This window comes from Notothenia coriiceps, unplaced genomic scaffold, assembly GCF_000735185.1.
Source record: "Notothenia coriiceps isolate Sejong01 unplaced genomic scaffold, NC01 NC01_scaffold00024668, whole genome shotgun sequence".
In the NCBI taxonomy this organism is placed as follows: domain Eukaryota; kingdom Metazoa; phylum Chordata; class Actinopteri; order Perciformes; family Nototheniidae; genus Notothenia; species Notothenia coriiceps.
This window is the reverse complement of record NW_011357369.1, coordinates 4,314,964-4,330,627: the sequence shown is the minus strand read 5'-3', so window position 1 is coordinate 4,330,627 and position 15,664 is coordinate 4,314,964. Positions and strand designations below refer to the sequence as shown.

The following is a 15,664-nucleotide window of genomic DNA, read 5'->3' as shown; positions in this document are numbered from 1 at the left end:
TATACACCTGAATTCCATTACAGGGAATCAATAAAGGTCCATCTTAATCTTATCTTAATCTTAACGAAACATTTAACCCAAGAATAGATTGCTGCACTTTGATTCAGCGCTTGTGTACTTGCTATGAGTATTTTAAGACCATGGTAATTCTAGCTTAAAAGTAAGAATCTGAGTCCCTTCCAAAACTTGTTTTACTTTAGCAGATTTCGCGCAATGTGTTAATGCCTCAGTTTCATTGACTGAAAAGCAGAGCGATCAGGGGCAACAAAGGCAGCTATCCAGGTCAACAACATCTTTTATTCGCCCAGTGAAACATACCCATGGCACTCTCCAATCGGGCACACGGTCGTTTGCAAGGTCAGGTTAAAAGGCAGCTGTCGGCCAGCGTAGGGAGGGTCACTCGGGGTGGCTGGAGGTAGGGGGGGCGTCCTTCTCAGCTGGCCTCCCAGCTGGTGGCAGGAGGTGCCAGGAGGTGGCTGGGGTACGGGTCGCGGGTCAGGGCCGGGCGCGGCCCAGGGGCTGGGGGCGGGGGTCGGGCGGGCGCCTATCCCCTGTGGGGCGGGGTCTGGGGCAGCGAAGCAGCCCTTCTTGTGCCACTGCATGTCCCTCACACGTCGGACAGATTGGATCTGAGGGTCTGGGGCCTCCCAGTCGTTCCAGTGTTTGAAGTCTCCTCTCTCGAAGATGAACTGGCGCCCCCTGTATCCGGGGTAGAGGTAGCCCACCCATCTGCAGGGAGGGAAAACAGTGAGCAGGTCCTGCCGCAGTACTGTCGTACCAATAATGACGTTCAAGAACGGCCTCTCGTGTATGATTGCTTAATTCTATAACACATAGGTTTGAGCAAGGTCTCTGATTGGAACTCGTGTATGATTGCTTAAATAAACGTTGGAAATACAGTAGGTTCTGCAAGAGGTGAAAAACTATAAGTTTACCTGTCCCTTACAAGTAAACACATTAAACAGTTATTTGCTTTGGGTAGGTAAAATAGAAAACTAGAGAATGAAAGTGGATTTAGTAAAGGTCTTACGTTCCGTTAAGTGCCTTCACACTTGCCACACGGTCCTGAAAACCGTGTCCCCACAAACTGGGCACATCATCGTCAGCAATCTCCATCTTTCTACCGGTGAACCCTGGGTTCTCGAACAGGTGCAGCTTGTGTTCAGCACCGTCCTGTAGAGGAGAAACAGACACAGGCATCTTACAAATGTAAGTTTGGTGTGTAGCTCACATGACTCTTATTATTGACTCTTTCAATAACCTTGAGCAATTTGTATATACATTTTACTATCACTCTCAACCTCATGCATACTTGTATAATGTACATAGAATCCTATTTTTATATTGTATTAGAAGTAGGTCGGTCTACTACAATGTATTCTAACTTATTCTGTATATTTTATATATATTTATTAGTGTGCAATGCGTTGTTTACATGCTGTTCCAATGGGTTTCCAATTTGGTTCCAATAAAGTCCATCTAATCTTATTCAATATACATTTCCTGAAATGTTGCCTGACAGGAAATAATTGCTAATTATAGGTGCAACAGTAAGTCAATGGGTAGAAAAAGAATAGCCAACCTTTTTGATGATATGTGATAACTGATAAAAGGTAATTATTCATGAAGAAATGTCAGGAAATGCTGTTATCAGCCTCTGGTTTATATCATGTTAAGCTGAATATTAACAACTGACATTTGGATGGGGATGGACATGTGTCCCTATATTCTGACGTTTTAAATGCCAAACGATTAATCCAATAGAAAAACAATAGGCAGATGAATGGATAATCTAAGTGTTTGTGTAAAAAGAGTCAGTTTTCTATTATACTGTTCACCCACCACTTTGAGTGGCCTTAGAGAGAAGAGGGAGTAGCTGTTCTGACTGTTGGTCCAGGTGTCCCAGCGCGGATACTCGCCCTTCTCCAGAATGAACTGCTCCCCTGTGAAGCCATGCCGATCGTAACCCGCCCAGCTGAGAGGGGAGAAATGGGAAAAGAGGAGCTTTATTTTGCCTAACACATAACATTACATTTTACTGTACCATCCTTGAAAAACACAATTTCTTGAGTTTTGACAATTTAAAGTCTTTTAAAAGTATGTGTTTTTTTCATAAATGTTTACATGGACTGGCCCCCCCCCCTCCCTTAGGGGAATTCATCCACAAAAAACACACTGGATGCTGCACTAGGTCACAAACCAGAGGAGACTGTGAAGTCCATCGTAGACGGACCACTTTTGGACAAAATGTCCTCTCCATTAAAGGCAGCTCATTGTTGAATAGCCTCCCAACTGAGATACGGGATTGTCCCACTCTCAATAGCTTTAAAGGTCAACTCAAAGAATGGTTGAGAAACAAACAGACGTGCAGTCACCGCTAAATGCACTTTAACACAGGGGTCTCCTCTTGCACTTTAGGTAGCTCTTGTATCTTCTCTTGCACTTTATATGTCGTAGCTGCTACATTGTACTGCCATGTGGTAAATGCTTGTGTACTGCTCTTGCTCTTTTTGCATATCATGTATTTATTTTGTGCTATGTTTATAAATGTCATGTTCTTATATGTTGTATGTGAGGGACGACGGATGGAAATGAGCTCAAAGCTAAAATCCGGCATATTTACACTTGAAGCATTATTTGTCTTAAGTGTTCATTAATGTGCATTGTCCCTATTCAAATAAACGATTAATTGAAATGAAAAGGTAGTTCAAAATAATATTTTACTACAGTACATTAGTGAATGCACTTAATGACCTTTAACCAGTGTACTAAGTCCACATGGAAAGTATATGTACCATTTAAAATAATTAGACACAAACTTCTAAAACGCCTGTACTGTAATTATGACTAACACACCACGTCTCTGCTGCTGACCCACCATCAACTTTAATCAAACATTTAGCAGCAAGATGTTTGTCAAAACACAGCGAGAGTGATGGGTGACAGAAACAATAGGCATGGCAACCATCAGGTTTAAGAAAAGGGAGAGTGGGGTCTGGCAGGAGCTTAATTAAACCCGAACTTTGGGGTTAGCTTACATTAACTCCCTGTGCCAATTCAAGCATATTAAATGTTGGAGCGCTAACGTGCCGCCATGTGGTCCCCGAGCTGACTCCCCGTCCATATCACCTTGCTGCTCCACGCTTGACACTTAACTATTGGAGTTAACCAAAGTTATGGAAGACCAATACATTGGCACATTTAAATATTTGTGTTGGCAAATAATATAATGTAAACACAGACTTTTGATTGTCAAGATGTGCACATAATGGCAGGGTGCTGGAGAGAACAAAAGGAAAGAGAAGTGAAAGTTAATTTAGGATCTTGTACCGTTATAAGTATTAAGTCAACCTAATTTATCTTTGCCAAAATCCAAACAGGCCACTAGATGTCTCCTGTCACTGCTCACAAACACACTCAGGCCCTGGCTTTGGATTTTACAAAAGTGCATGATGAGCTTAACTCCTACAACTAGCAGAATAGCATTAGCACAACTGCATGACAAACACAGCAACATATGAGACAGCAGATATGACTCCATGTGCTTCAATTATATTTAAGTGGAAAAAATTTGTACTATCTGAAACAACAACAAAAGGGTGCATCACAATGAAACAGGCCTTCTCCACCCCATAAAGGGGTGGAAATCAAAGTAAAAGGCCCTGTATACAAAAATGGATCCAGAATTTGTTGTTTTTTTGTCCTTTTTTGGAAACCACAGTTCATTTGTTGGTCCATATCTCACTGGGAAAAGAAGACATTTGAGCTACTTCTGGCTGCAAAAAAGACATTGTGGTGTAGGTGAAGAATATGCACCTAGCAAACTGAAAATACAAAGGTATATAAATGGACATTGCAAACATAGCATTTAAAGCTTGTGATCCGACCCGATGAGGCACTAAATGAAGTTCAGGCCATCTCCCCGCCATCTCACTCCCCAGCTTTGCCATTTTCAGCTGGGAGTGGCGTGTGAATCGGTGTCCCTGCCAGCTTCCTTTACAGCAGATCTCAGACCTCTGTACTGCATCTTAATGATCTAAATTACAGCAGTGCATTTGATGGCTTCCTGGCAGAGAAGGGGTTCCCACACCTGAAAGCTGACAGGGCGGCAAAGCTGATTTCTGTTGGCACAGGTTAGACTAACGCTGCTGGAAAAGCATCAGTCATTTTCTCCAGAGCTGTGGAGCTATTCTCTTCACGGTAACGACCACCGCTGCCGACGCCCCCTCTTTGCTTTCTGAGAGGGGGCCAAGCATTTTTAGTGTTGCCCTACTCCCCATTTTCACGTCGCTAAAAAGCAAAACTCTGAATGCTACATGTCTGTCCAAAAATAAGTGACAGTTTTAGCGGCAGAGAAGTTTTTGTTGGGCGTTAGGTCTCGGGTTGACTCCCTTTGACCTCAAACTGCAGGCGGATGGGAATAGGCACAGTTCCACTTCGGGATGAAATAGACAACTTCACCAAGTGGCTGCGACACTGGGCAGTGGTGAAGAGTGAGGCTGCACTACTGTACATCAAATTTAGCAGTAAAATCTAAATACATGTGAACATTGAAAATAAAGTCCTTAAAAAAAGCTTAAGCTTGAAACAACCCAGTTACTTTCTCACTTGTATTTGACTCGGATCCGTGGTGTGAGGGGAAATGATCCACCTTTCCTTTGAGGTGTACTGAAAACACTTTAGAGCAACATTTTCACTTCACAGGTCAAACATCTGGAAGGATGGAGGGTCGTAACTTGCCATTAGTTGGCTACATTTTCAAAAGCCAGCCACTCCTCAACTCAGCTGATCCTTTGACCGACCCTGACTGTGCATTTGTATGAGTTGAAGAAAAAGCTCTAAAATAACCAAATTCCTGATCTGCATGCAGCCTATCAGTGCAGCAACCAAAACCACTAGCAGGTCTGCATCAGATGGAGGTCTGGCCCGTGTTTACTGAAGCATGGGCGAGCCCGTCCCAAACAAGGCTCAGGAAAATTGGTGTCAGCTGTTGAGATCCTCACAGATTTGAGGTGCGTCTCCAAGAACTGATTTCAATCTGCTTTTTGTTTGAACCTTTCATGTGATAAAGTACTTTTGCTACAGTTTGACAATAATGTGTTCACTGTTGTTTCATAGTTTGCAAACACATTTTTGTTGTTGCAAGTCTTTTAGCAGAGTAAAGGGGTTGCTGGAGGCTGCTGGAGCACAGATTGTGTGTCTGGGGCTTCCTGTCTCTCACAGGATGTGGGGTATCCTGTCTGGCAGCAGCAAAGACGGCTTCAAAGGCAGAAGGAAGTGGTCAGGGGATGGAGAGAGAGGTAGGCAGGACAGGGGGAGGAGGCAAACAAGGCCAGAAACTGTGCCCTGCAGCGAAGAAAGGCGTATTTAGTTCTCTGACTTGTACAATTCACCATGCAACTCCACTCAAATCACTCTTAACTTTATAAAACGCTGATAAAGATAAGAGAGGGATTGTTCATTTTGCACAGAAGTGTTTTCATTTGACTTCAATACATTTAAATGGAGACAAAACCACACTTTCACTTATGTATTTAGGAGAATTCTCATAAACAACAGTACTCTATTCATGTTGGTAATAGCTCTACAACGCTCATAAGTGGAGGTCAGTTTCTTTCCTACAGACGCTTGTTCTATTTACAAGTGAGGGGGCTCTCTGAAAGACACTTGCAAATCTTGACTTCGAAAATATGTGCAGTTGGCAATGGGAGACGCACCCTGTTCCACTGGCATCTGAGTCATGCTATAGTCAGTAGCAAATGTGTCAAGAGGCATGCATGTGCACACAACACACACACACACACACACACACACACACACACACACACACACACACACACACACACAGAGCTTTCCCCTTATTTTGTTGATAGATAATGTAATAACTTGGGGAAATGTAATACATTGTGTCTTTACATGGCTTACAAATGCAATAAAGTTTGAAGAGGCAATCAGTTCTCGACTAACATAACATTGAGTATTACTTTATCTGCCATCACAGGCACGATGTAATGTTAAATGATGAGCCAGTTATACTAACATTATTAAAGGGCCACCGGTGTCATGGAATCTTTCTTTGCTTACAGACATGTCACATTTTATGTAATATTATTGGTGCTAAAACACCGACATAATTAGCAACATTAATCATTAAACCATTTTTTGTTCCTAAAACACATTAAAAGTATTATTTTTCCTCTTTAAAGGACAAAGTGAATGACATCTTCTTAACGATGCAAAACTGTCAACAATGAGTTTCACCAATAATTAGTCACTTTCATATTTGAAGCAATTTTGTTTGAAAATGAGTGTGAATAAGGTTCTTGAAAAAAGTTTAATGTATTAAAGTTAGTTGCTCTAGTGTGCTCCTGATGTTCTGGTGTATATCAGTATGTAGTGTCTCTACTTTAAAGAGTCCTCTCCTGCTGATGTTCAGGTGTATATCAGTATGTATTGTCTCTGCTTTAAAGAGTCCTCTCCTGCTGATGTTCAGGTGTATGTAGTAGTAGTTCAGTATGTAGTGTCTCTACGTCGGAGAGAAACTCAAGATTTTAGCCTTTGCAGACCATTTACATGCACAGAAACCTGTCTAAAACACTAAAGGGAAGGGTAAACACCACAAAACATACTAGGGCCTCTGTAAGACTACATGATACCTGTTTCTTAAAGCTACAACTGAACAGATTCAGGGACTATTTCAGACTGCTGTCCCCCCCACCGGACCTCTGCACCCTCTCAGTCCCAGCACCATATGCATAGAAATAGCATCTTGTATAATTTCCTAATCTCGGGCAGGATTGTGCCCTGGATTCTTTAAATGAATTTCATATTTTTCCATTCATTGTCATACATTACATTTTCTCTGATAAAGAAGGTGGACCGGGGGCCACCATGTTCTTAATCACTTAAATCCACATGCAATCTGGCTCAGCCATCTTAGCCAGGGCCGCGGAGCCATTCGTCTCTTCTCATTTCAGGTGAGAGCTGCCAACCCATTTGTTCCGCCGTGCTCCACCAGATTTCCATTTCAGCAGTTTCTGCAAGAAAATGGGAAAAGTTGCAGATTAATTCAAACTAATCCTCATGTATTCCCTTTAATGACTTGTTCTGGCCTCTGACACTCTGAATGGTCGTCAGCAATAAGTTGACTTGGTATGAGTCCCATCCAATTGTTAAAGAAAACGCTCCTTTGACACACACACACACACACGCACGCACGCACGCACGCACGCACGCACACACACACACGCACACACAGACTGACAGACACACAAACACTTTACCACTACACCCTCTCTTGAAGGATTTTCACTCCTGCAGAAAGCCTATTTTCTCATTCTGTGGACCATTAGTATAATTTAACTCTTACTGCTCATTATAAACAGACTAAACTAGAATGAACAGTCAGCTGATCTCACTTGACTCTCGTACAAATGTCTCAAATCCTTCTTACTTGCTCTCTATCTGCAGTGAAAAGATTGAACACAACAGTGGAAATATGGCCTCTGAGAGACACTGTAACCCCCCCCCTCTCTGTTCCACAGCCCTGCAGTCACACAGCATACCAGTCAATGTGACCGCTGAGGCAGAGCATTTTGTTTCATAGCGCTAACGTTCAAAGCAGCCCAAACGGCCCAATGAAAGCAATCTAATACCACAAATTAGCCTGTCACTTAGCCCGGATTATAAGCCTCACGAGGGCCACGGCTAAAATAACTTGAGCCTCGTTGTTCCGTGATGTAAAACAGTTGAGAGAAAAACAATTTAATTTTAAAGCCAGTGTGCCTTGTGTAATTAAATATATATTTTTCTCCCTCCCTTTCCTGTGGCCATATTCAGGGGCTGCCTGGATCCCTGTCCGCTCTGAGTGTGGGAGAGGGCGACAGGGAGGAGATAACAGGACGAGAGGCGTTGTTGATTTATGGCACGATGCATTCAGGACCACCGTAGTGTTGAGACACAAAGAGCGTAAACAGCCTGTGTGTAAGGATCAGGCTGCCCTCTGCAATGTTTCCTGCAGCATTTATTGGATACACTTACACCACCTCCCTCAGTCATAGTTGGATCTGACCCTGAATCAGTGTTTCACTGCCCTCACTGGTGGACATATTCCAGGCTATTTAACCTCTCCATGTTTGGTGCTGTCAGAATCACATTACACACATACAGTATATGTCCCTTTAGTTAAAGGTGGGGTAGGTACATTTGAGAAACCGGCTCGAGATACACTTTTTGTTATATTCCATGGAATGCTCTTAACATCCCGATAGCAATGAATATCTTAAGTGCTTTGACAAAAAATCCATCAAAAAATGTCATCTGTGGAAGCCGTAGTACTGTAAAAAGCACGACCAATCATCTGAGCCGGCCCGGCTAAAATAACTGGATGGCCTACNATGTATTTGTTTTTTGCTATGTTTATAAATGTCATGTATACATATATTGTATGTCACGGACTACGGGTGGAAATGAGCTCAAAGCTAAAATCCGGCATATTTACACTTGAAGCATTATTTGTCTTAAGTGTTCATTAATGTGCATTGTCCCTATTCAAATAAACGATGAAATTAAATGAAATAAATCCACTTGTAACTGTTATCCATTTCTGCTTTAAAAGAAAACAGACACAAACAAGTTTGGTATCCTGGTGTATTCAAACCAATACAGTGTATGAACAGGTTAGGAAAGGCAGGAACATAAAGGAATAAGAAAATCAAATGCTTTAAAAAGTAAAACAAGGGAGGCTCTACATTAAAACATTAAGGAAGGGACTTAAGGTAGATCAGTCTGTATCTCTGCTCTGCTTTTATTCCAGCTGTGAATGAGGTTAACCAAGGCTTCGTTGTTTCTGAGGTCCTAACGTTAGGGGTGTATTCCTGTTCTGTGAAGACGAGCAGATCATTGGTGTAGGACTCAGACAGCTGTAGTTCTTTGACTATCCAACAATGACCTTTGCTCACTTAAAATGCAAATACAGTGTGAGCAGGAATGAACTGTATGACTTTAGCACTGAACATTATATGTCATGTGTTTCTTGGTTGTCTCTGGAGGTCACATTGCACAGACCTTGTCTCTTGCAGTGAGGAAGCGAGGGTCGTCCTGGAAGGCTTCCTTCACCAGCTTACTGAAGCGGTTAAACAAAGTCAGCAACTGCTCAACGTACTTCTCCGAGTCCTGGACGAACAAACATACAAACATTTGGAAATAATGCACATGTTGTAAAGATAACCTCTTTCATTAATGTTAATGTTGTTCACTACACACTGTGAGAACTCAATAGCGTTGAAGTTAATTTCCTTAAGGAAACAGATCAACTACAATATGGGTTTTAGATCTGGGATATCTTAAATGAATACGTTATTTTGTTAATGTCTTTCTCCACACTTGCCTGACACCACTAAATACTTAACAATTGGGTTGTATTGACTTTCCTTTTAACAATTGTTACGTAATAATAATAATAATAATAATACTAATAATAATGGTGTGATCAGGGCCGTGGGAAGTAGGGGTGCTGAGGGTGCTGCAGCACCCCCTGGTGGAGGACAGGGGATCTGCACTTCCACAAGATATAATGCAAATATACATACAAAAATAACAATTTTTTCAGCCTTGATGTAACAACATTCAATAATTATGTAAAGATAACACCCCTTTTCACCCCGAAACACCCTTTTCCCCCGTTACATTTTTCCATTTGCCCCCGTCGATGGGTGCTGTAGCTGATGAAAGTGGGGGATGTTGGCTTATCAGGCACCCCGCAGCTCCACGCCACAGTGAGAGAGATAGAGAGAGGGGGTGCACCGGTTACCGCGGGGATTGTTTTTAGCTTCTGCTGCGCTAATGGATATAAGAAGCTGCTTTCCGTACAATAATCGTGGAGGGAGAATTCTGTCCTGTCAGACTGAGGAGGCTCCAGTGACGCGTAAGGACACTGAGGGGTTTAGATACGTTCACTTCAGTCTAAGTTATCTCAGTGAGCTCTCAAACGTTTTGATCACAATTTATGTAAACAAATATTTCCAAGGCACTCCTTTATAATTATTAGGATAAATAAAAACAGGTTTGAAATCATTCCAATGTATACTATAGGACAGTAAACCAAAAATATTGTTTAAAANTCAGAGACTATCATAATCTAGTGACATTACAGAAAGGAAATGTGATCTGACAGTGATGCTCATTTACACAACTCTCAATCTGACCTTACAATGTCATGGGATAGCAATTCTTTATGCAATGGTTCAATCATGAAGTTGTCATGCCAGCCTCGCTTATATATGAATCCCGCCGTCTGTAGGGCCAAAACGATATTGCTTTCGAGGTAATATAAGATTGCTATCAAATACACAAACAACTGTAGCATATTGCTTAGCAAAACAAAGGACCCTTTTGTCTGATACTGTCAGCATTCATATCACCCACTTACATAAACCACTCGGTGGAATGATGTCATCAAGGCAATATCACTTTTCTAGAGTAGAGAGATATCGTATAAAAAGCAGTCTGTCTCGCGGGCTGCATCTCATCTTCATTATGCTGTGCACTCATATGCGTGTATGATACACTGGAAGATGCTAAAGCTGCTTTTTTATCATTTTGATCTGTACAGCAATACACCAGTCAAACTTCCAAGCCTGATGAACATTAATGACAGCCGTCCAGCTTTTGTCCACAGGATTAGCCCGCTCTCTCCCCCTGCTATCCCTTCCTCTCCACGTATTCCCAGAGATAGGTCCGTCAGTGGACTCCCCAGCCCCGTGAAAATTTGCTCATTAAGAGAGTTCCAACTTCCCAAAGTCCTGCTTTGATAAAGAAAGTTTCTGCAAAAGCATAGAACATTGTCAAAACTTTTTGTAGCAAGTTGTCCCACGTCACCTACACGTCGGATCCTATCTGCAGCGCTTTGTTGCTCAGGCGCCAGCCCGCCGACAGTTTAAAATTGGATCCACCCGCCATAAGTTTGAGCTAAGCAACTCAGCCGTAGCGCCCATTCGAGTTCACCCTCCGGCACCAAGCAAAAGGTCTAGCTCTGCTAGCCCCCTATCACCTCTGCTTTGACGTTGGCTTCATTAATAGTCGCCCTCACAACTGAGCCTTCAGGCCAGAGCTTCTGGGGTTAAACATCCTTCCGCAACTTCATTGCCACTCCAAGCACACACCTTATAAACGAGCTTATATCTGTTGCTCGCAGTGTCAATACGCTTGACAGTTAAACATCCACGCCGAGTTGTTTCAGTTAGATACTTCGGACAGTGTCTCAGCATTTCAAGGTCGCCGAGAAATCTGTAGCAAAAACACACTCACCAACTTCGCTACGACACTGTTATATTCCCTTGCTCGCCAGCAAGTGCCAACAATAAGGCTTAGGCATCCTCCGTTCAAGTTTTGCCCAACAAGGGCTGTTTAGATGAAGGCCAGACTGGCCCTCGTCCCTATTCCTGGCCGACCCGGCCCTGTTTCACAACTGAACTCCATACCTGCAAATTTAACCCAGTACCCTCAGGGCTCGACACAGCCACTCACGGTCCCCTGATGCAGCTACCGCGGTCAACATCTCAGTGGCGATGTTTTTGGTAAGCCAGAATCAGCAAAAACCAGAACGAGCCGGTGGCTGCATTCCGCTTCACCGACACCGCACCATCCCTAGCCAGTCAGCCCTGAGAGCTCCCACAGGGCCAGTTCAGCGTCACTTGGTACAGCCAGTTCCTCCGCACCAATGCTCCGGCTCCAACTGCGCGTTCTACGGCCAGCAACTCTGCGGTCCATGGTCGCAGCCAGCCAGCACGCAGGTTCCTCACAGATATCTGCTGAACTTCCCACTACGTGTCGTAATGGCAAACCTCGCTGTGCGTCGCGCCCATTGCGTCAGCAGGTTGGAACCCGTCCGGGTTGTTAACTTTAAAGGACGAGGGATTAAACAGCGGCAGCTGCATCCAGGGTAGTGGGAAACCAAAACGGGGGATGTTTTCACCACACTCATTTAGTACTTTTAGGCAGCTTTTTGATATTGTTTGCATCCTTCTGGTTGCCTTTAAAGGCCACACACCTCTGCTTGGTTTCAGGACAGAGTTCAAACAACGTCTTTTTAGAAGTCTCGACCCATTCGGAATCGAAGGTGTTAGAGGCTACAAGGACTAGCTCATCATGGGTCATAGTTTTAATTTTAACCGCCAGGAAGTTGAGTAAACTCATCCTCTACAATAACTAGGCCGTCAACAGTCTTATATTTTGTAGGTTTTAATCGAGGCCGGTGGTTTGAATCAGGAGCTACCGAGCCACGACACACACCATCAGCCATATTGGACACCAAGACTGATGTCATGTCTTTTTTTTTCCGTTTTCCCAGGGGAAATCTGTTGATGCATAGATTGATGCATTTAACTTCAATATTTAAAAAAAATCTCCCTGGGGGAGCATGCCCCCGGACCCCACTAGAGGAGGTGAGGTCCGCCCCCCACTGAGCCTTCATTGTAACATTCGCGGGTGTACTGTGTGTGTGCATGTGGGGAGTGTTGCAGTAGAACATTCCACTGTAGCGCCGCCGCCACTGTGGGCTAAGCAACGAATGTTTCCAGGTCCAGTCGACCTGCCTGTATATAATTATATATTTGACATTTCTAGATAATATTGTCGCATCAAGTGGCATTTTACTGTTGTAGACACACACAGTCTGATAGACTTCAGAGGGTTCAGAGGGTGTGTCTCTGCATGTATTCTGTGTGTCTGTAGAAATGCTCACTCACTATGCCATTGGACATGAGGTGGTGCCAGTGCAGCTTCCTGCCGCTGTGGTTCCTCTTGTAGAAGTCCTCCACCTCAGGGATCAGGTCCTCCAGCTCCGTGGGCAGAGAGACGAACACCTTCTCACTGGTGCGGGACCACGCTCCAGCGTTCAGGATCTTAATGTTCACACTGTCCGCTGCAGGGAAATATAACGGAAGAACTCTGATAAGTCTGTGTTACATGGACGCATCAACATTTAACTGTGAAGGTAAGATTCAAACTGAATGTTAGCTTGAAGTAAATGTTGTCTTATTTTCTTGTTAGAAAGTACCAGAATGCGTAGTTTAAAAGAGGATCCCCCCAGACACCCCCCCAACACATATATAATGGTTCCTACAAAAACAGTCTCTAGCCTGACAGTGAGTCTGTAAATCCTGTCTATACAGGTGTTTCTAGCAAATAGTATGGAGATTAGTGTGTACAAAAACATGGATGGCGCGCAATACAGTTTTACTTGTATCTGAAAAAAGTGTCCCCACCAATTTGGAAAACAAAGTGACGCCCATGCTTGCAGGTGCATGTCTCGTCAAGAGTTTCACCTTAATGAGGAGAAAATACATTTCTTTAATAGATTTTTGCGAAAATTTGTTTGGAAAGCATTCAGCATACGACTGGATAAATGAGACTAGGACATTCATGCATTTTAGAATGTGTGTTTGTGTGTGTGTTACCTGGTAGTGCGAGCTTGTTGTGTTTGTGCATCTCCTTGAAGACCTGGTTGAGGTCCTCTGAGACCTTGATGTCCTGAAACATCCTGGCCAACTTGTTCACATAGTCAGCAGGCATTCCTACCTCCTACAAACACACACAGGACACAATGAGGAGAGCAAAGGGGAAATTAATTCACCAAACCTGGAACAAAGGCACAAAACTCTTGGTCAGATTATTTCATTTGAATAACACAAAACAAATTGGATGAAGGAAACGGTTGTTTTCATTTGGTTGCGTTGTACCCCCATTGGTGCATGCGTCAGCATTGTTTGCCAGGTGCTTTCAGAAATTGACTTCTTCTCCAGTTAAAGCCACATCTTTATGATGCAGATTAGATCTTGATCGTTTTACCTGAATATGTTTTAATGGTTTTGATTGAGACCCCTCTGAGTAGTAAATTACATATTGTAAATAATGATCAGTATTCAGAAACATTTTACTTAAAGTCTTGTTCAGATTTGTAAAATGATCCAAGAACATCCACGGATAACAGATGGTACTCCTGCCTGTTGTCCTTGCTCCTTATTACAGCTCCTAAACTGTGGACTCACAGTCTGTGTGTGACAAAGAAGGTTAATGAAAGGGATCTCACTCTCAGCCACTCCACCATGTTCTCCTCAATCTCGCTGTCTGCTGAAATGTCCAGAATCAGGCGCCGGGTCAGATGTGCTTTGTGGTAACGCATGAACACGTCTTTATTCTGAACGTACTTCAACACCAGCAGCTACAAGGAGGAAAGATAAAAACAGGGTTTGAATTTCCGAGGATTATAATCCAAGCACTTTGAAGGAAAAGTAAGTGTAAGAGTGTCATCAAGTGCCTTTACCCCGAGGCTGTGAGGACAGAGACTCACCACTTCTTTGAGCTTGAGCTCAATCTCCTCTGAGGTGAGTTTCTTGCTGAGCGTGGTTTTCCTTAGCAGCATGTCACAGTAGTTAGCCAGCAGCTCCGGACACTTGGACTCCGGCTGAGTCTTCATACCAACACTAGATGGATGGACACACACAGACACAGAATTACACAGAGCTGGAAGGTGAAAAAGTACAGCATTCCATTCGTCACATGAGGCTCTGTTCTGACCTTGAGTTTTCATCCCTTTTCTTAACTGCAGTGCTCCCACGCCACGGTTAGATTTTCTTACTCATCTTGGTTCTCAATATGGACCAAAATAATCATGATTATGATTTTTGGCATAAAGGAGTAGCCAAAAGAACTACAAACACACTACGCCGTTGTGACCTAATCAATCAGAATAAACTATCTTGCAGTGACACTTTGAACACTGGATCATTTCCTATCTTAGTGACACCGAGAGGTTTCCTCACCCCTTCTGTTTGGTTGGCAGTTCCAGTTTGAAGATGGTGGCGTCATTTACCACGGCCTTGTAAGCCTGCAGGGGGAAAAGGGAGGATCAAACAACAGTTTGTTTTAGTCACGAAAATGTGTTAACTTTGTAAAATAATGTGTTAGTTATACTTTAGATTTATCAAAAGTCAAAAGATACTGAACATTTTTAATGTTTAGTAATGCTATTTATTCCTGGTCCTATAAATAAGCATTATTAGTAGGTTGCTTATAAATCCCCTTATAAGTCCTGATAAGATTTGTATTAACAAAGCAGTACCGCAGACAGACCACTTTTGGACAAAATGTCCTCTCCATTAAAGGCAGCTCATTGTTGAATAGCCTCCCAACTGAGATACGGGATTGTCCCACTCTCAATAGCTTTAAAGGTCAACTCAAAGAATGGTTAAGAAACAAACAGACGTGCAATCACCGCTAAATGCACTTTAACACAGGGGTCTCCTCTTGCACTTTATGTAGCTCTTGAGTATCTCCTCCTGCACTTTTATGTAGTCTTGTATCTCCCTCCCTGCCACTTTATATGCAGTTGCTGCTACATTGTACTCGCCATGTGGTAAATATTTTGTGTATGCTGGTCTTGCTCTTGCTGCATATCAAATGTATTTTTGTTTTTTTGCTATGTTTATAAATGTCATGTATACATATATTGTAATGTCACGGACCCTAACGGGTGGGAATGAGCTCAAGCCTAAATCCCGGCTATATTTACACCTTTGAAGGCATTATTTGTTCCTTTAAAGTGTTCCATTAATGTTGCTTGTCCCTATTCAAATAAACGATGGAAATTAAATGAAAATAAATC

General features: G+C 42.9%; 2 protein-coding genes across 2 annotated transcripts in view; both read right to left on the bottom strand.

Annotated features, from left to right (window-relative positions):
- Positions 1-296: 296 nt before the first annotated feature.
- LOC104955702 (beta-crystallin B3-like) lies at positions 297-11,557 on the bottom strand. The gene is made up of 6 exons (XM_010783090.1): positions 11,501-11,557; positions 9,067-9,174; positions 7,454-7,464; positions 1,843-1,975; positions 1,031-1,173; positions 297-729 (listed from the first exon to the last, which is right to left on the bottom strand). Exons 1-6 carry the CDS (start codon positions 11,555-11,557, stop codon positions 297-299), a joined length of 885 nt encoding a protein of 294 aa, XP_010781392.1.
- A 1,120-nt stretch (positions 11,558-12,677) lies between these two features.
- Positions 12,678-15,664, bottom strand: part of LOC104955701 (cullin-5-like) — a 3,754-nt gene continuing 767 nt past the window's right edge. The window contains exons 2-6 of the mRNA XM_010783089.1: positions 14,823-14,887; positions 14,351-14,483; positions 14,090-14,221; positions 13,458-13,581; positions 12,678-12,922 (exon numbers count right to left, since the gene is read on the bottom strand). Of these exons, the coding sequence (XP_010781391.1) occupies positions 12,693-12,922; positions 13,458-13,581; positions 14,090-14,221; positions 14,351-14,483; positions 14,823-14,887 (684 nt within the window). The 3' untranslated portion in view covers positions 12,678-12,692. The remainder of the gene's footprint in view (positions 12,923-13,457; positions 13,582-14,089; positions 14,222-14,350; positions 14,484-14,822; positions 14,888-15,664) is intronic.

Coding starts and splice junctions, on each gene's coding strand:
- LOC104955702 (XM_010783090.1), bottom strand. CDS start 11,557: ATGTTGACCGCGGTAGCTGCATCAGGGGACCGTGAGTGGCTGTGTCGA. Junction 9,175..11,500: donor GGCTGTGTCGAGCCCTGAGG/GTACTGGGTTAA, acceptor TTGTTCGTCCAG/GACTCGGAGAAGTACGTTGA. Junction 730..1,030: donor GTGAAGGCACTTAACGGAAC/GTAAGACCTTTA, acceptor CCCTCCCTGCAG/ATGGGTGGGCTACCTCTACC.